Source organism: Diadema antillarum, unplaced genomic scaffold (assembly GCF_040938485.1).
Source record: "Diadema antillarum isolate AM-2024a unplaced genomic scaffold, OU_Dant_1.0 seq00000403_RagTag, whole genome shotgun sequence".
Lineage (NCBI taxonomy): Eukaryota > Metazoa > Echinodermata > Echinoidea > Diadematoida > Diadematidae > Diadema > Diadema antillarum.
The window spans coordinates 514,503-534,619 of record NW_027271393.1 but is presented as its reverse complement, the minus strand read 5'-3'; the positions used below and the strand labels follow the sequence as shown (position 1 = coordinate 534,619).

General features: G+C 37.2%; 1 protein-coding gene across 2 annotated transcripts; it reads left to right on the top strand.

The window, feature by feature from the left end:
* Window positions 1-399: 399 nt before the first annotated feature.
* On the top strand, window positions 400-18,081 carry LOC139732172 (uncharacterized). Of its 2 annotated transcripts, none has more exons than XM_071643042.1 (4): window positions 400-476; window positions 13,693-14,001; window positions 14,374-14,792; window positions 16,565-18,081. In XM_071643042.1, exons 1-4 carry the CDS (start codon window positions 467-469, stop codon window positions 17,018-17,020), a joined length of 1,194 nt encoding a protein of 397 aa, XP_071499143.1. In that variant the 5' UTR covers window positions 400-466; the 3' UTR covers window positions 17,021-18,081. The 2 variants fall into 2 exon arrangements, with proteins under 2 accessions (XP_071499143.1, XP_071499144.1); XM_071643043.1 differs by lacking the exon at window positions 400-476 and adding an exon at window positions 12,760-12,877.
* The last annotated feature ends 2,036 nt before the right edge of the window (window positions 18,082-20,117 follow it).

Here is a 20,117-nt window from a genome sequence, read left to right as displayed (position 1 = left end):
GACCTGCATGTAGAATTTATAAAATATGTATCACTTTGCGAATCGATTGTACCTGTTTGTTCGATCTGAAGTGATCATCTTTTGGCTTGTAAATGATGATCATCGGAGAGAGTGAAACGAATGTGCATTGTGCTTTGCACAGTTTCTTTAAAGTAAATTCATCTAACTCAATATTTCAAGAGGAGAACCCAGTTTGAGACAGACTCCGTCTTGATGTCTCATGTAATGGGGTCCTGATCTTATCTATCGTATGTATCATCTTTGGCTCATCGTGTAATGGAACAAGCATTACATGTCTCAGTGGTTCCGCGACTCTGGGTGATTATGTGCTCGTCGAGATAGATTTCTTTTTTCGCGCCATAATTTACGGAAACTCATCTCTCATCATCGATCTGTCTCCCTGGATCTACCTACGTGTTCCTCTCGTGGACTTGACTGATCAAACACAGGAATTACTCACAGTCCGATGCTTCAAGGTAATGCAATTATAAAAATATAAATCAAGGTACACTGCCATCGATGAAAAAAATTAGAATTTTGTCGCGCATTTCTGTATTGTGTTTTTTTTTTTCTGCTTAGGAACGGCTCCTTTGTTTATCTTATTTTTGGACAGGTATATAGCCATATGAAGCATTCGGAATGCAATGGAGGTGTGTCTTTATTGTGCGTCGATGCGAGCATGGAAAGATGCGAGCATCCGTGATGTACTAGTATTATGGCGTGTGTGTGTGTTGTTTGTTTGTTTGTGTGTGTTTGTGTGTGTGACGTGTTCACGCGCTTGTCACCTCCCTGGTAGCACTCCAAGGAGCTTCCAAACACTGCACACTGCAGGTTCAAAACCACTAAATATGTACAATTTAGTGAAATACTTGTCGCAATAGTTTTACCAAAGAGAAAATAAAGCAACGACCGATTGTTATAAGTTTCGGGTAATAGTTACCGTTAGTACATTGTTAACTAGAACTGCCGAGAATTTGAACATCCAGTTATGATTCTTTCGGAAGTTATGCATTCATAAAGATGGTAAACCCGCCAAAAACAGCATGTCGCAAATTAATAGTTTTGCCGATATGTTACTATTATGCAAATGAAAGCATGATCTTTTTTCATTAAAACTTGTTCTAAGGCAAATTAAGCCATTTGCCTACACGTTAGAATAAAAAGAAATATAATTGAAAACTGTTCAGTTGAATTATTTTACAAGTCAAATTTGTCGCAAAGGCCTGTGAAACATACGTTACCATGATTTCAAGTTTTCCTTTAAAACATTCCCTGGGGTTGAAATTGTGAATTATCCGTCCTAAAAACTTAGAAAATGTCTCGTCCAATGCTGTAAACAATAGTTGTGCCACCTGGTTATCTGCTGCAGAGAAAAAGCTTCAAGCACTAATATGTGTCAGACCGTATGGTTAAGAAATGAAACATACGTTACCACCGCTATGGAAAATTAAAAATGAAAATGTTACAAGGAAGATGCCAAACATAGGCATACGGTACCCCAATCTCTCCACTGAGTTTTCAGTTTTGAGCCATTACTAATCGCTTGAAAAAGTCACATCGAAGGTCTGATGTAACTTACGTTACCGAAACATACGTTACCCCCCAAAAAATAATCTTAATTAGATTCACTAACATTGCAACCATTCATCGATAACAAGTGCTATCTAGAGCTATCTTACTCCATAGTTGCATAGAAACAGTCATTGCGACAAAATGGCACATCACGTTGACGACTCACAGGAAATGGACTGCACGAGATCTTTCTCAGTATCTGAGCGAACGGTATATATATTTTCAAAGTCATGTTTAGCGTAATCACATTCAAATATTGGTACTTTTTTACTATAAGCAAGTACTTTGGTGTTTGTTTTGTCGAGGAGAATAATAAGTTTACATCACACTCAGATATTTATACAACATTAAGGTACTTAAACATAGGGTCAATATTGTAACGTAGGTTTCACTTAAGGTAACGTAGGTTTCAATTTTACATATGCATGTACACTGTCGTGCTTTTCACCAAAGCTTTATCCTAAAAAAGACTAATATCCATAAATAAACAGATGAAAAACATATTTCAATTTTACGCTTGCACTAACCATTCTTTTTGGCGATAATCATTGTCAATGAGGCCCTGAATACCCTGGTAACGTAGGTTTCAATCACTCTATCAAAATCAATCCAATATGTATGTTAATGATATATGAATGATGAAAATAATGGTTTTCATTTTAATTATCATATCATTTACTTCAAAGTTATAGTGACTGTAGTCTACCAAATTCATTATGTGACACTTCATTCCTTGTAATTAGAGGTAACGTAGGTTACGTAATTATGTAAGAATATCTTATTACTGATTTGCAGTATGGATTTTCTGGAATCTTATCATTACTCCTTCGGTTCCTAGAGGTCAAAATGGGAAAATAAAGAGCCAAGATTCAGGCCGATTACTGAAGAAGGAAAAAGGAAAAGATTGGAGAAGAAGCCTTCCGTACTCTCTTAAAAAAAAATTGAGTGAAAATATTCACTCTTCATGGAGTGAATACAAAAAAAGAGTGAATTTAGAGTAAAATTGGAATGAATTTTGAGTGAAAAAAAGTTCATTTTCACTCATTTTGGGGTGACCTCAGGGATCACTCGAAGATTTAGGAGTGGTCCCTGAGGTCACTCTAAAAAGAGTGAAAATGAACATTTTTTCACTCTAAATTCACTCTTTTTTTTTATTCACCCCATTAAGAGTGAATACTTTCACTCGATTTTTTTTTAGAGAGTAAATCCGAGAAACAATGTGTAAAAAAGTATTACGTTCCTGTGGAAAATCTTAAGAGTTGGGAAAAACAAGAGCGCAGAAAAAAAAATGAAAGAGTTAAAAAGCACAGAGCGTTCGGCAAGAAAATAAAAGAAGACTTAAACCGATCTCAGCAAAGGGTGAATGAAGGTGATAATGTCGACTTGATTGACAAGGATTGACAAGGAAATTGATTCACAAATTTAAAAATTTGCTAATGATGTATACTTATGTATGCTTTACAATGAAAGGTACTGTATAAAAGTGTTGGCTTGTAGATATCAAATTGAAAGGATGAAATATATGTAAATTTCCTTGTTTATGCACCGAAAATCATCCATGAAAATTTCTACCCAATCTAACTATTCCGAGATATTAATGAAAATATGAAGTTTAACCAAGAAAATAGACGAAAGCGTCATACTAACGCTCTTATACCAACTTTTATATAATTTCACTATAATACAACTCGCCACTTTTGCATTATTCTCTCCTATACACTGGCTCTTACCCAGTATGCCTTTTATTGAAAGTTGCCTTTTGCAGAAAAATACTAGATTGTGAGTTTACAGTTGTCTTTTATAATGATGTCCACTGAAAACATTTTATAGGTCACCGAACTTTTATTCTATGTAATGGAAATAGAAGAACTGCAATTTGTTCTTCTGACATTTCTATGCCTTTTCCATTGCCTCTCCCCCCCCCCCAAAAAAAAGGGGGGGGGGTATCCAAATTATGAAAGGTGCGCCTTTTTGTGTTTATCATTGTTGTCTTTATAGACTAGTGTGTCATAGGTCAGTTATACTCTCAATCTAAAACCGTGAGAAAGCTGTCTATTTACGTGACCACTCTTAAATTGTTCATAATTCTGTATTTTTGTGACTATTACCCAAACCATGCATTATTGTTGCTTAAAACTTACAGATTTTTTAGCACATTATTGAATAATGTGCCAAGAAATCTGTACGTTTTAAGCAACAATAATGCATGGTTTGTTCATTAATGAAACTTGTGATAATCATGCATTATTAATCATAAAGCAGTGCTGGTGTTTGCATTTTAAACTTCATAGGCTCGATGTGATTTATTTCACATTTTTCACTCTTATGCCTGATATATCTTATTGATGTAAACTTTAATATGCTAAACAGTTAAGTGCTGACCAGTTTGTGTACTCACACTGTGCAATGTTGTTTACCGATGCATCATTCCTTTTTAATGCACTTTCCAATGCATCTCCACTTTCGAGTGATTAATATTTCAATCTGGAAACATTTGAAACATACGTTACAATTGTTTATAGTACACACTGATACATTTTAGGGGTTCTTGACAATGTCTTTTGTGACTCTTATATAAATGCATTCCTTTGGTTTTAAACAGGGCACTTCAACAGGTAATTTTGCAGTGAAACTCATGATATTCAGACAAAATAAACTCTTGAAATCTAAATATTGTATTCCAATTTTTCATTTTTGGCCAAATGTGTATACTATCAGGACGATAAAATCAGACGACAATTAAATAAATCTGCTTCCAGAAGTACTGAAGGTCTTGCAACGCTGGTACTTTTGATATTTATTAGAACTCTTAAAATTTATCTTCTTTTTTAGTGTTTAATATATTCATGTAACATACGTGACTCATATGCGTAACAAACGTTACCAAGGTTTAAACAGTCACATTTTCATTTGTCATATGGTGACTGAGATTGTTTGAGAATATGTGCAGGACAAATCCATCTAAAATCATTTGGCAGTTTTCTGCAAGTTCTATGTGTACGAATAAAAAAACCACAGGAAACAATCTAACTTTACATAGTAAACAACCTCCATCATATCTATCAATATCTTAATTCACGGTTACAGCAACTCATCAAATGAATGGAAAATATAGCAGGCACATTGAAATAAGAATGGTCATATCTTCGAAACTATCCACCAATAGAAGGATAGTTAAATTGTCCATCCCTAAACAGAATGAATATGGTCAAAGAAAAATAAGCGCAGTAACGTAAGTTACAGTGGTGAAATTTTCATGTTCAACTTCAAATTTCAGAACATAAAAAGTTTGCAATATTTGTTGCTCATTTTTGTTTAAGTTGAAATTCAGTGTATCCTCTAGCAATTTTTCGTTGTCGGAATGTTTTTGAGAAAACTTTATTTTTTCAAAATTTTAAAACCTGAATTGTACATTTTTAATGGTTTTGGCCCTGCACAGAGATAACAGGGAGCAGGGAGGTTTTCGTCTTCACCTCCTGGGAGTAAAGAATATTTGTAATACAATGTACGGTACATGTAATAGTATCCCAGGGTGGAGAAAGTCTTAAATTTCATTGTACGACGAATAATTTGAATAATTAACTAAATAGCTAGACAGTGGTACGAACTGTGTACGAACTGGACTACTGTGTGTGTGTGTGTGTGTGTGTGTGTGTGCGCGAGTGTAGTTTTTGTTGTTGTTGAAGATTTATGATAATTTTGGGAGATTCTAAGGCAAATTTACTATTTTCAGATTCATTGATATTTTTCTCCAAAGGATCTATAGTAACAAGCTATTTAATCTACACAATTTTGTGTATAGGCAGAAAAGCAATACATTTCGTTCGTTGGAATGTACTTTGCATGCATGCATTTCAAGTGTTGTCATGTCGGGCAAGCCTCAAGCAAGATTACTGGTTGTCAGGAACGACTTTATTTCGTTTTGAAGGAAGCATACATTGTAAAAAGTATGATAGTAAAATAGAGGCCTACAGTTTATTGTCATCTCTCCCTGTGCTCTTCTCTTACCAGGGAGGTTCACCTCCCACGCATGCTCTCGCGCTGATCCAGGAACTATTACTGATTAAAATAATGGTGATGTTATGTTCGTATAGACATGTAGGCCCCTATATATTATGACAACTTTAAGGTCATGACGCGATTGTTATCAAAAAGGAGACTGTGATGGTTTCTTAGATACCTGCATCGATAATGTTAGGCCTATATATCTCTTTTAGAAATATGGGTATAAGTAGATCTTGTTGCCATTCCAATTATTCATACTATTGTTATTATTCAGATTACAATCACATGCAGGCCCATAGTGTCATGTTCTCACGTTATACATGGATGTGTATAATCAGTTAGTTGGCAGTTATATCATATAGCATTTGTTTTCGAAATACCGTTGATTTATGCCAATTTTTCATTGTAAATTCAAATTTGCATGATGGATGCTGCATGCTTAGATGCACACAGTAGGCCTATGTTTGTTTTTGTTTTGGATTTTGTTTTGCTTTTGTTTTTTTTTTTGTTTTTGTTTTTTTGCCAAACGTCCACGAGAAAATGCGGTCAAACTGTGTAAGCCCCGTCATCAATTCCAATTACTGAATACGTTGTATCAGAATGCCAAAATACGTGGGAGATGATCAGACCTATTCGCTGATCATGCCAGTACATGCATGCAGATGATACATCAGGGAACTGATGAAAAGCCAAACAGTGACCTCAAAATTCGGTCACGTTCCACAGGAGGCACACAATCCGGAAGGAAATTTCCTGCTATTTAGTATAAAAATTCAGGCGCAAACGGCTCACGCACTATACATAATAGAAAGCAGCAGTCATCGAATGAATCACGACAACACTGTGAAAAGTCGGGCAGCGTGCAAAGGCAATTAAAGGGACTGTACAGTACTGGTTAAGGTGGGGATTCATGTTTTGCACATTCCTAAGTGAGATAATGAGAAACCTCTTATGAAATATGAAAGAGCATGTAATTTTAAGAAGGATTCAACGTTTATTTGATGAAAATTGGTTTTCATATGGCTGAGATATTAAAAAAAAGTGTTAATAATAAAAGGCGACATGCCACAACTTTATTAGGATCTCTTTGTTTCTCCTTGTTTTTGGATATCTCAGCCATTTCATAACCGATTTTCATCGAATAAACTTTTGATACCCCATGGAATTGCATGCTTTTTGACATCTCATCGAGTGATTTCTGAATATCTTGCAAAATGTTAAAAGCTAAATCCTCACCTCAACCAGAACTGTAAACACCCTTTAACTGCCGAAGAGTTTATTATCTCTGGAGTCGTGATAAGCAATACGTTTTGCATAGGACAACTTCACCTTCATGCAATCATGTTGATTGAAGTAATACAGTATGAACACATCAGTGAAAGTTTGAGGAAAATTGGACAATCCGATCTAAAGTTATGAATTTTAAAAAGTTTTTGTGCAGTCATTGCTGGATGTGAAGACTACTGCAGTTGATGATGTAACATATATATGGGTAGAACAATATAAGGAAAATACAATGTATAGAAGAGAACTGCACAAAAGTTCATTTTTTGAAAAGAAAAAGTATTTACGCAGACATGCCCTCACCTGTATAACTGACATTATGTTGAGGGTAATAGTACTCCTCCTGCATTCTGAAAGATGTCATTCATTCGCTCTTTTATCATGCGAGAAAAGTGAAGATATGCTAAATTTTCTTTATATATTGTCTATGTATTGTTCTACATAAATTATGACGTCACAGCTGTATAGTAGTCTTCACATTATGCGATCACGGAACTGAAACTTCAAAGATTCCTTCATAACTTTGAACGGATTGTCCGATTCCACATACTCAACCTTTCACGTGCTCTGTGATCGATATTGCTGCATTCTCTCAATCCTCCTGTTTATGAAGGTGTGGATTAAAGTCCTCTAATATTTCAAACTTTAACTGATGTTTCAATCAGTCGCTTACATGATTATCGCAATGCCTTGCAAATGGCAAATCGTATACTTAATATAATATTATCGAATTAACATTTTGAACAATATCACGAAAACAATGTTAAAGAAGACGAGTTGCTGATTGACTGTCAAAGGAAGAAGCTGTAAGAAGCAGTGCTTTTGTGCTCACCTTCCGTATTGATGTAAACTCAGCAAACACATATGGTTTTCAGAACGTTTCCTCAACTTTTTTTTTTAGGTTCCGTACGTCTTCCTCTAAAACGGATTTAAAAAAAATATATATATATAATGATTATGAGCGTAATGAGCATAATGATTATTAACGTCAAAGTTTGGACTTTAAAGCATTTACCACAAAGCACAAGCTTTTTTAACGTTTTAAGAACGTCAATGGACGTCATACAAAATGTATTTATTATGTCTGCTATGTCTTCGTCATTAAGGAACGTCCACAAAACGTTTTTATTATGTCTGCTACGTCTTCGTCATCGGTTTGATCTATGTGTATATCATGAATATTCATGCGTATTATTTTATGAAATCTAAGTTAAATTTGGGAAATAGTGGAAATAGATAAAAAACATTGAAAAAACATTGAAATCTTAAGTTTTTACGCTGGGTTCAAACTTTCTAACTATGTTAAAAATTGTACTTACGTTAATGTTCAGTTATTCACGATTTCAAATTGTGTTATGAGAGGTATTTTCATAATATGCCTATAATCAAGATGTGTGTCATTTATTAGTAACCATGTCTTCCCGCATTACATTTAACATGTTTGCCGGCTTATAAAAAGATGTGATATATCACAAAAACATCAGCTGGGAATAGCATGTTATGGATATAATATAAAGGTGTCTAGGCGGTTAGGATATTATAGGAAGAGGTTGGAATACGATCACGTATAAAATGAGTACATCAATTCCAGATTGTGCCAGTATAAACTCGTAACTTTACTTTTCATGCCTCCCCCCAAACGTCCACATGACGTTTTCAATAATCTTAAAAGGTTTCCTGACATCTTTAACCTTCAAAATGTTTTAAGCAGGTCCTTAAAGATTTTGAAAGTTTTTTATCGTTTTTTTTTAAGTCCATTATTTTGAAACGTTTCCAAAACCTTCCAAAGAAAGACGTTGTCAAAACGTTTTGAGAAAACGTTCGGTTATTGTTCACGAACTTTATGGAATGTTTCCAAGAATGTTCAGAAAACGTCCAATTCATTGTTAGCCTGGAATATATACGACACAGAATTTGTTTGCTCTTGTTTTATCCATAGGCCTACTACAGTATACATCATGATCATATACAACTGTATTACATTACGAGTGTCTAATTTTCATGATTACCTTGTCTTGTCACTGAGGATCGTATATAGCTTTCACATCCTATAGGGGAGAGAAAGTATAAAGTCGGCGCGTTGGTGGCTCGTGATAAGTCATGAGAGGCCTAATTATAATTATGCCCTACATGCTTGACAAAATTCTTCATGAGATTGACGTAATCCCTAATTCAATGTCAATGTTGTGTGATGATGACATGCACGAAGGATTTCGACCTTCAAAGTGCAATAGTTGTGACACTCCGTATAGTTTCCGCCCGTGGTTTCCGCATAGTGCAGCGAAGTACATCCTCTTTTATGACGTAGTATAATAGCTCACTCAGAGACGACGTCACACCGACACTCTTGTAAAGTTTTGGGTACGGCAGATAGCACAAGCATGGCGCACTTTGCAGAACGAGTAGCAGCATGTTTTCTGTCCTGGGACAAGTTTGCTGCGAAATTATCATAGTTACTGTACTTATTAAATGGGCAGCTCCGAACTTTGCTGTGAATCCTTTATTGGAATTGGTTAACTCCATTAAAATCTGTACAAATCAGGCCAATTTACACAATTTGTTTTTAATATCCTTTCGCAGGATGAAACTTTTCAATAACCATGACCAAGAATCGGTCTTATGTCTAGTATTTGTTATTATCATCATTATTAGTAGTATCATCATCATAATATCCTCATTATCATTCTAATCATTTTATTTTGTTCTGGTAACCCCCCTCCCCTCAAACAAAGAAGAAAGAGAAGGCGGAGAATAGGAAGAAGAAGAATGTAGTTATATGAAAAACAAAGGGCTAAGATGAAAGAAATTTTTTACAGGTAATATTCTATCATATGACGCACTTTTACCATGAATATTATGGTAAACATTAATTCTAATACAGCGCTAGAGTATTATCACTAAACCACAGAATGTGTTTTAATGGAAACTACATTGCTACATAAAATCGCTTGTGATGTTGTTAGTGCTAGGCCCTATCTGCAGTTGTTCATAAATGTTATTATTACCAAAAATACTTCCGTATCCTTCAGCATTATCTTTATGATTATAGGCACTGCGTATCTGACTCCGATCTGCGTGTATGCCAGCTGCAAAATGATAGGTAAAGATCGGTGGCTTTCAGGCGGCATCACTATGATATAGTATCAAGATAACAAAACTGCATGTTGATAGAAAGATATCGTAGCAGGCAAAATCCATTGAATATCGATGTAAGAATTAGAGACGGTCCTATACCTGACTTTATACGAAAACAAATGAGTATTGAGAAATGTAAAGGGGTGGTACCGTTATGATACTGTTTGTGGAGACCTGGCTTCGTATTTCTAACCTTTTTTTCGTGAGATAATGAGAAACCTATAGCTCTCATATACGAAAGAGCATGTAATTCTACGAAAAATTCAACTTTAATGTTAATGAAGATTAATTTTAAATGTATGACTGAGATATACAAAACAAAGATATCCTAATAAAAGGTGGGACCCACCCTCTTTATAGGATCCCGCTGTTTTTTTTTTTTATTTATTTTTTTATTTTATTTTTTTTTTTTGGAGGGGGATATATCTCAGCCATTTTAAAATGATTTTTATGAAATAAACTTTGAACTCCTCTTCGGAATGGTATTATGCTCGATCTGCTCTTTGAAAAAGTTAAAGGCTCAATCCTCATCTTCACCATAGTCTGTTCCTGTACAATGGTATATAGACTTGAGGTACATAGTTTGGTATATAAGAGACAAACTCCGGATGCTCATTTGAATACACATTCACCGTTTATGATCAGCAAGGAATTATCGGCTACATACTAAGTATTGATGTAGGCTACCTAAATGGTTATAGTCGCAACAGGGTGTATTTGGATAGCAGTCGAACCACTCTGAATCTCTGTCATACTTTTGTGTAACCAACTAGTCTCATCGGGTGCATATTCTTAATTGATAAGGCATGTGATATTTTACAATGTGCTGTGCTTTATCTGCACGGACGCGATAGAATCAGAAAGTCTACATTCATCTATAGGGCCTATCAGGCTAGGCTACTGCAAGCGGGAGAGCCCAAGGTCCAAAGGGCGACAGTGCAATACCAATTAATTGTCATGATTTCCAACGCCTCTTCAGCGACATTGGGAAGGTACCCTTGTGACATGGCAGTCGAGCTAATGTGAAAGTAAACGATGATTATGACGTCAAAGGGTAATACTGTAATCAAGTCATAATACACGGAATATGAAAATCTCATTTGCAACCGTTATATCTCTCTAGAAACTGAAACTGAGGTTGTAAAAAGCCCATACGTCACGCTGGAGTATACAGCAGATAATTAGCAGCACAAGAAAGTTCTGCTTCACTTGTATCTTTTAGAAAAGAGAGATTATTTTCGGATCTTATAGTTATGGTATAGTGACGATGATGAAGATGATGTTTAGAAATAGATCTTGCTGCTGCGACTGCTTTTCCCAATTTCATGCAGTTGTGTTTTCAATCACAGCCATAGGTGCTATAATTGTGTGACGGTTTCATTAGTCGAATCTGCAAGTGTATACACTGCCATGTTTTCAGCAAAAAGGATGAAAACAACTACTAAAACTATTGTAATAAACTTTTTTTTAATTTATATGTTTTATTTCGAAATCACATAAAATCACAATATTTACAAATAATCATCAATTAGCAAACACGAGAAAAAGAAAAAAAAAGAAAAAAGTGACAAGAGCAATTCAGAGATAATATAAAAAGAGAACCACCATGATTCATCAATAAGTATACAGTAAGGCAAAGTTTCCTCAAAGACCCCCGTCTCATAGCACACCCAGGGAGAATGGCTCCCCCAGTGGGGTCCCCAGGTCTGAAAGAGGACCATACCCTCTTACTCAACGACAAAAGTCACACCTTATCCTACACAATCAAAATTTACTCATCTAATCATCCCTCAAAACTACACATTCTCAGCTCATCTCGAGACATCTTTAGCATTGTAATTCAAACCACTACATAAAGCCTAAATCAGACCTGGAGATCCCTGACAGGAAAAGATTACATTATAGACTGTTAAAAAAAAAATTAGAGCCCAAAAAATTCCAAAACCATTGAGCAAATAATTCATATCCAAGGCGCGCCAACAAAGCTGGAGAAAACATAAAGGCCAGACAGAGGGCCGGCAAATTCACTAACTACAATGTAGTACTACACATGGTTGTACTTTGTATCAGCGACAGATCATGGTGATTCCAATGAGCAAAATACAATGACAAGTTAGTATTCAGCATACCAATACACAGTATGAAATAAACTTAATCCAAGGGGTATGAAACAATTTTAAAGTAACATTTAAACATATCATAAATCAAATCTCCATTTTTTAAAATGTAAAGTAAGCTTATTTCTTTTCTTAGCTAAATAATACTCTGTTTCTTTTTGCTTCTTAATGAAACTCTTAAAAAAATCAACAGTTGGTACTTCATTCCTAAATTTACAAATATAAAGGCAATATTTTACAACTAATACAAGGTATGTTAAAAACTGATCTGATAATAAACCAAACAATTTTTCAAAATTGGAGAGCTTAAAATTATCAATGTGGATTTCTATTATGTTTACTACATATCTCCATATTGTAATAAACTTTACTTTGCGCATGTGTTTTCAGCGAGCGGCACTACAGTCTAGTCAGATATTCGTGGATTTGCTGTTTGGTGGCGAGTGTGTGTCATCACAACACGATGTTGAAGCTCCGCCTCCATTATAAGCGCTTTGCATTGGTAGCTGAGCACTGATTGGTCAAAAATGAGGTAATGACAGAAACTGGTCTTCATTGGACACGAATAATACGTACTTCATCCCTATTTTTAGCTTAGAATTTCACCATAAATTGCAATGTGAATCAGTCGGCGATTGTCAGTTCATATCGTTCGTTCGTTTCAAGCGCATGGGAAAGGCATCGCGGGTGAAAACTCCGCGAAAGAGCGAAAGGCGACCTACCGGCGAAAAACACCGGTTTCTCTCGCGAGAAGTGCTAACAAGGTATGCATAACTCACTTTTAACAACAATGCTGAGCATGTATGTAGGGCAGAAGTCGTGTGTAGGCCTAGCTAAATTTCACATGGTAAAATAATAGCGCTGTAACTTTACAGCTGACGTTACAGTACTTACACTCCGTGCTTCTCAACCTAACGTTAGCTGGGTAATGAGGCTGACGAGCTGGTAGCTGTAGTACCGGTATATAGTGCAGCAGTTGAGTTGTTCTACAACCATGCCTTGCGCTAGCTCTGCTCTGTTGTGCTTCCAAACGTTGAGAATACGTTTACGATGGCGAACGTATTCACGTTAGACATAAAGGAGGTGGAGTGATAACCGCCCAAACGTTTATATTTTTAATATTTACTCTTTTATAAATTATGATATTGTGTCGTCCTTCCACGTATCTCCCGGCATCGAGATAATGCCTTTGCCATTATTGACGGGATTGGTCCGAGGTTTGGGCTTCTTTATACGCACTCCACTCAGCTCAGACCCCATACGAGACCACTCTGCACTCACTCACTCATCACCACACAATTACTCATAACTGGCCACAAAACACAGGTGTATCACGTATATTTAGTGGATAGAAACTACTTATTTTATCTTCCAAGCTGTAATTCTCTGACCAAGTTAACGTGGTGTAAGCCGAAAGGTGGTGTAAAGAGCATTCATCAACATCGCATCGATGTCATTCGCTGTACTATAAAGGTTAGTCGGTGGTACTGCAGCCAGGATCAGGAGTAAATTCTGAAAAAATGTCTGATTTCTGAGATAACATGTTAAATTTGTCTTTTTCTTTCCTCTTTCCTCACAGGGGTCAACATTAACCCCCAACAGTTCCCAGCAGTCGGGATTTTGGATTTTACAGTGGCTACGTACGAAGACGATACATTCTTTGAATTATCATGGCCCGTTACGAATCATCACTCTTTCCGAAGCACCTCGCCGGTGACGTCGATAGAAAATGCAGGAGCAGTAGGCAAGGCCAGGGTACATTACCCTGGCCTTGTCCCCAAAGAAGAACTGATGATGGAGGAGAAGGAGACATTATTTGTGGGACAGTCGTGGGAGACGTCAGTTACTGCACCACGCATCGGCGACGAGCCGAGTGGCCTCTTTAACCGTAAGTAATTCTTATGAAAGAAAAGGTGTTTCAGAGAAGACACTTTGTCATTCCATCATGAATGTTGCTAGAATTTTGACAATTCAAGCTTTTGCTTGAATGTTATTTATTGAAACCCGGCATAACTTCAGTAAAGATCATTTGCTATCAATTAGCAGAAGGTGGTGTTTGAATTGAAAGATCACTTGCTATGTATATAGATATATTTTAATTGCAATAAGGAAAAGTGGCATACAAGTGTACAAAGTTGCCATTATGGCCCCTATGCTCTTCAGCATCATACAAATTTGATAATGTGTTAGGGATGTTTGCTAAACTTATGCAAGTGTGTATACACAGAAGTATGGATCAATCCATTTTCCACCTGTGCAGTGGACATGGACCTGGACCCAGGCAATAGCACAGTGGAAGGTGTCGTCGACAGCACCAAGCTGATGGTAGACCCGTCTGCGACCAGCACGGTTGACCTCGCTGAACTCTTCCCAGACCTTACTGACATCCTTGATGACAGCGGCACCGGGGTGGTTGTACTCGGGGCTGCGCTAGAGGAGGAGGAGGAGGAGGAGGCAGGTGCGCTCAAGAAGGTGCATCTGGCAGCCTCTCCCGATGTAGCAGTCACCAAGGCAACAGTTGGGAATGGTCTGAGGAGGCAGCTCCCCTCGACCTCGTCTTGCGCCTCTGGCAGCGAGATGAGCGACTACGAGGATGGGCTGAGCCCTGCGGAGGTGGACACAACGTTGGAGAATTTCTTCAACACGTTCACAGATATCCAGGGCTTTCTCGATGTCCCGGTAAGTCAAGCTAATATTTCATTCAAGTTTATTTGTGAGGGGTTTTGTTTTCTGTTTTTTGTTTGATCCTGTGCACTTAATGGGAGGGCAGTATGTGGAACATGTGGTGGGATACATTACTTTTGATTATAAATGAAAAGAGATGAATATTCCCTTTCATTAAAAGAGAAAAATGATGGAATCACATGTAGGGTGCTGCTGAAAAGAAAAGCTGTAAGGTATGAAATCATGAATTTGACTTCATATAGAACATGGAGCAAAGACATTGAGTGTTTACATCTAACCATATTTGCCTGAAAGATACAAAAAAAAAAAAAAAAGAAGAAGAAGAAGAAGAAGAGGAAGGAAAGAATAGAAAAGGCAGATGAAAAAGTTATGTGGGAAGCATGTTCCTGGAACCATGTACATGTATATTTGAATCAAAAGTCTTTGTATGGTGATCCATGTATGGATGATGCAATAGGAAAGTCCCTGGGAATCCTGTGCATGTTATCTGCACCATGTGAAGGAATACATGCCAAGTGAAGACATTGCTGTGTTGAGTTTGTTCTTTTTTTTTATGGGGGGGGGGGGTGGGTAGAGGGATGATGCAGCACATTAATATTCAGGTAAAATACTCTAGAAAGCAGTGTTTGAAAGATATATTTCTAGTCTTGGATTTCTGATAACAGATTCAGAGTAAGTTGCTTCTATTTCTTCCCACCCCCCTGTTTACGCCAAACATCAAACTTTAGAACAGCAAGACCAAGAATACCATGCACAATAGTCTTTGGAACTACCAGAAACCACGTCACCACTCTGTGCATATTCATTGTAATGTTAATTTCAGTGCCGAGGAAAAATACGCAAACCCAAGAGGGCTTTTGTGGGCGGAGCTTTACTCATGAATATTAATGAGATGAGCTAAGGTTACAAGCGATGGTGCAATACTGCCTCATCTGCGGGCAAGTCAATACTTGCATGCATGAACGTACAAGGCTGAATGGGTGCTGTGGCTGGGTGCTAGCAGTGAGTCAGTGTATGTTGGTTGGCCTTGTGCCTTCCTGACAAATAGGCTTGCTGGGCTCCTAATTTCCTGATGAATCTGTCAGCCCTGTCATTGCACAACATGCTGAAATTTTACAGCGCTCTCCTTTCCAGGCGCGCTGTTGTTTTGTATTCGGGGTATATATTGCTCTCAATAGTTTCTCCTCGCGACTCTTTCTGTCAGTCTCGGTGACTCTTCATAACACTGGCCATTGCTACTTTAAAGGGAATGTTTATTTTGGATTATCATCATCAGTAATTGCTAGCAATACTTAAATGTTGTTCGAAAGGTGGTTTGAATAAAGCGAGACATATCCAGCGATGAAAGTAAAGATTTGTCTTATTGTGTATCTGCTAATGATGGTGAGATTAATCCACTTCAGGAGGTTCCTAGCCATGGTAAATGCTGTTTCGCACATGCTGTTTGCATCGGACTTTGAGCTTGGCAGCACTTGAATTCAGCATATGTTTGGATTGTGATAAAAGACTTGCTTCCACTGATATTTTAAAACAATAGCCTATTGCTAATTCATGTCCTCTTGTGTGTTTGATTTTGTTGAGTCTTGGTTGGCTCAAATACTGTACATAAGTCCACTTTTGATATTTACTTCAAAGCACTGTACAGTTACAGGGTTTTGTTTGTACAGTTGAATGATATGCAGTGGTTTTGTAGGACTTTGCATGTATGCAATGGACTTCATCTTTTCATTAAATTGTCATTTCCCTTTTCCTTTTTGAATATCCAGGCTGAAGAGACTGGTCCCACAGCCACTGTCGATGCTGCCACTGTGCGAAGCCTGATTGATACCCCGACAAACGATACTGGATCATCCTTATCAAATGTTCTTACCGTCGACACTGATTCTCTAGCTTTGTCTGCAGTCAGCGCCGAGAAGCGCATCAAATCTGAAGGAGAAGAAGAGGAGGAGGAGGGAGAGGAGAATGCTTGCCATGTGGCCAAGAAGTCACGCCGTGCCCCTTCAACGAATTCAAGTCCTGTGGATGTGTACAGACAGCGACGGATCAAGAACAACCTTGCCTGCAAGCGTGCCAGGCAAAACCGAAAGAAACGCGAGAGCGACCTGGCGGTCACCGCCAACGAGCTCGAGGCCGAGAACGCCGTCCTGAGGGCAAAGATTGAAGAGCTCACCGAGATCGCAGAGCTCTCCCGCCGCGCTCTGGTCAAAGTTCTGGCCAAGTAAAGGGGATCTTGATTTCATCAGATCCCACGGTGAGTGGAACTCAAATGGACAGGTAGCTAGCTTGTGGCAATGATGCACTCAGTTGGCCATCACATCAGCTTCTGAACCTCATGGAAAGACCCCGGCCTCGTTATGATGTTGTCATGTATCCCCAAGACAGTAGCAATCCAAGATGGGCGAAAGGGTTAGCCCCACGTCCAGCCCATGCCACGAGGGTGGTTTCTTGGAGCTGTTGACATGCTAACCACTTGGCCAATCTGACATCTTGGAACCAGATGCTTACTTGGGAGAGGATGTAGAATGCAGAACACTTGTGTGTTTTGTTTAGAAGCTGCCAGTATAGTCTTATGGGGTTAAAGAAGCATGTGAAGCCATATCTGTGTTAGTCATTGTTTTCAAGAGCTAGGGATTGTGTCAGGAGTAGTTGCATGATCTCAGACTTCATCGTTAGATGGACATGTCTGGATGGTTTTAGCAGCTTTCTAAATCCAATGTTTGTTGTGTTTGTCATAAAGACTTATGTACAATTTGTGTTTCTTGTATAGATTTTGTTGCACATAATTTAGGTACATCTAAAAATAAAACAAAAAAAAAACATCTTTATGTTAATATTAACATAATTTTTTTTTTTATGTGTGTATGGAAACAAAATAATATAGATATCAGCAGTTACTTATTGTGTTTGGAGAATTTGCGAGTTTTGTTTCATTTACTGTAACTCTAAAGTGCTTTAAAAAGCTTTATTAGTATGTTTTTGTTTAGGTGAATGACTCAGAAGTACTGTGAAAACAGTGGTTCATTTACACATGAGATACCTCTCTTAAAGCAATAGATTTATCAAAATGACTGGATTTTTTGTACCAGAGGAAAAAAAAAAGGTCATCCCAAGCAACACTGTTACATTTGCTTCTAAGTGTTGGTTGGGTTTCATATTGTCACTCACTTTGTGCTTGACTGTGGGATCGAGTGTGTGTATCCCTGTGTAACTGCTTTGCTCTGTTGAGTGAGGAGGTGTTTCTGCACCTTAATAAATGCTGCCTGGAAACACATTTTCATGGGAAGTTGGCAACAGGCGATGGTCAGAGACAAAATAAGCAGCTGATCATGGGGGGGGGGGGGGGGGGGGGGCATACTAGCAAAACAGTACACATGTGATGGACTTCCAATGTCATACTTGTCATAACTTCAAGAATGCAGTCTAGAATGATAACAAAAATGCTCATCAGAGAATTTGTTCCCAACAGAAAGCATGATTTGGTTTATGATGTCAATGTTGCATATTAAAGAGGGTTTGCCTGAAGGATACAAATGTATGTGGAATTTGACAATTCACTACGTTCTGTTTGCCATGTAGCACTTTTGTCTGTTAAAGACCAAAGCTAAGCTGGCAAATTTTTTATGCTTCTAAATTGTACCAAATTCTTTGGTCTTGTCCCACAATCTGCCACTTTTATTTTGAATTCTTCCATAGATATAAAGGGACATACATTTATGTTTATGTTGAACCACCCCCTCCCCTAAATTTAGTTACTGACAAACTTCAAAATACACTATTATTTAAAAGCTGTGTACTGGTTATAGCAAAAATGCACAGATATGCAAAGAAAAATACAATATGTATGTGCTCATCACTTCCATATGTAGTCTCAATTCTGTGGTGATTGAAGAGGTTGCCTAATGAACTGCAAGAGTAAAACAATGCTTTTTCATTTCCTTTCTTGCATGTAGATGTATTGTATCTTTATTGTATTTTATTTCTCTGTTTATGTTGCTCAGTGTCTGGTTTCAAGACCACAAGTAATATTTTATGCAAATACAAGTGTACATGTATTGAAGGGGAGAAGGAGAAGAATTCCACTTGATGTGCAAACTGTATTCAAGTGAAGTTCCTTTTACTCCTAAACTGGAGCAATTTAAGACACCAAATGTTATGTTTGTTTGTTTTTCTGTCATTTGATGACTTCTTTTTAGAAAACGCAGAGTATAATCTCTGAGTTTCATTTATTTCAATTGTCAATCAGTGAGTAAGTTTAAATGCTACCCCCTTAACCTCCTTGACTAACTTTAGACTGTTGCAAGGCTCCCAATGCAACAATAATACACTTTGCACACATCTCACGGCATTAAAACGTGTGACTATAATTCAGGTCATTTTGATTTGTGATTGCTCAGGGAACCATTTACCGTCTTTGATGGAATGATTTTTAAGGTTGATCATGTTTTGTGAATGAGCCAATTTTGTCAGATCTTATTTGTATATATGTGCTTCACATCTTTTGCTGCTTTGAATGAGAGGTCCTTTCATCTCTACATGAAAGGAGTACATACTTGTACATTGTATTGTATATATCATTTGCACATGACCATCTCTTTGCTGCTGACCCCCCCCCCCCCAAAAAAAAAAGAAGACAAAGAAAATGTGTCGCTACGACAAACAAACATTAAAGTACAAAGTATGGTCCTTTCTGAATGAATTAATGGTAATTAATGTTGATGTAGTGTTGCTCTGTATTCTGACTTCAGCATCTATGATGTTGACAACAAATGGTTATTGATTAGTGAGGTCACAGAAAAATTTTTGTTGAAATTCCTCTTTGTTCCTCTTTGTTCATTTAATGACTAAATATTATCATTGAGGAATTCAGTCAAAATGTAACTTACCGTTCAATGCAGTGTGGTTTGAAGAAATTGTGTAAGAAAATTGATTCTGTACGTGGAAACCATGTCCCCAAACTGTATATACTGAAAGCAAATTAAGAATATCTATTGAGTGTTTCCTTCTTCTTTTTTTGTGATGATGATAAGGAAGAAAATATCTTATTTTAATGTGTAAATAACATATTTTGACTTTATTTCACTTTATTAGTACTCCATTCAAAGTGACAAAGAGTGGATAGATCAGTAGCATACCTCACAATGGGGTCCTCTTCCATTGTAATAAAAACGTGATTTTGTATTAGATCTACAAAAATAATGAATAAAAGCTGGACTTGTTATCTAAGAAAGATACAAAAAATAGCCTCCTACTTTTCAGAAATCAGTACTGATGTGTGCGTAAGAGAGAAAGAGGTGTTGAGTAATTGGTTAGATCAATAAT

Coding starts and splice junctions, on each gene's coding strand:
- LOC139732172 (XM_071643042.1), top strand. Junction 14,002..14,373: donor GCCGAGTGGCCTCTTTAACC/GTAAGTAATTCT, acceptor CCACCTGTGCAG/TGGACATGGACCTGGACCCA. Junction 14,793..16,564: donor AGGGCTTTCTCGATGTCCCG/GTAAGTCAAGCT, acceptor TTGAATATCCAG/GCTGAAGAGACTGGTCCCAC.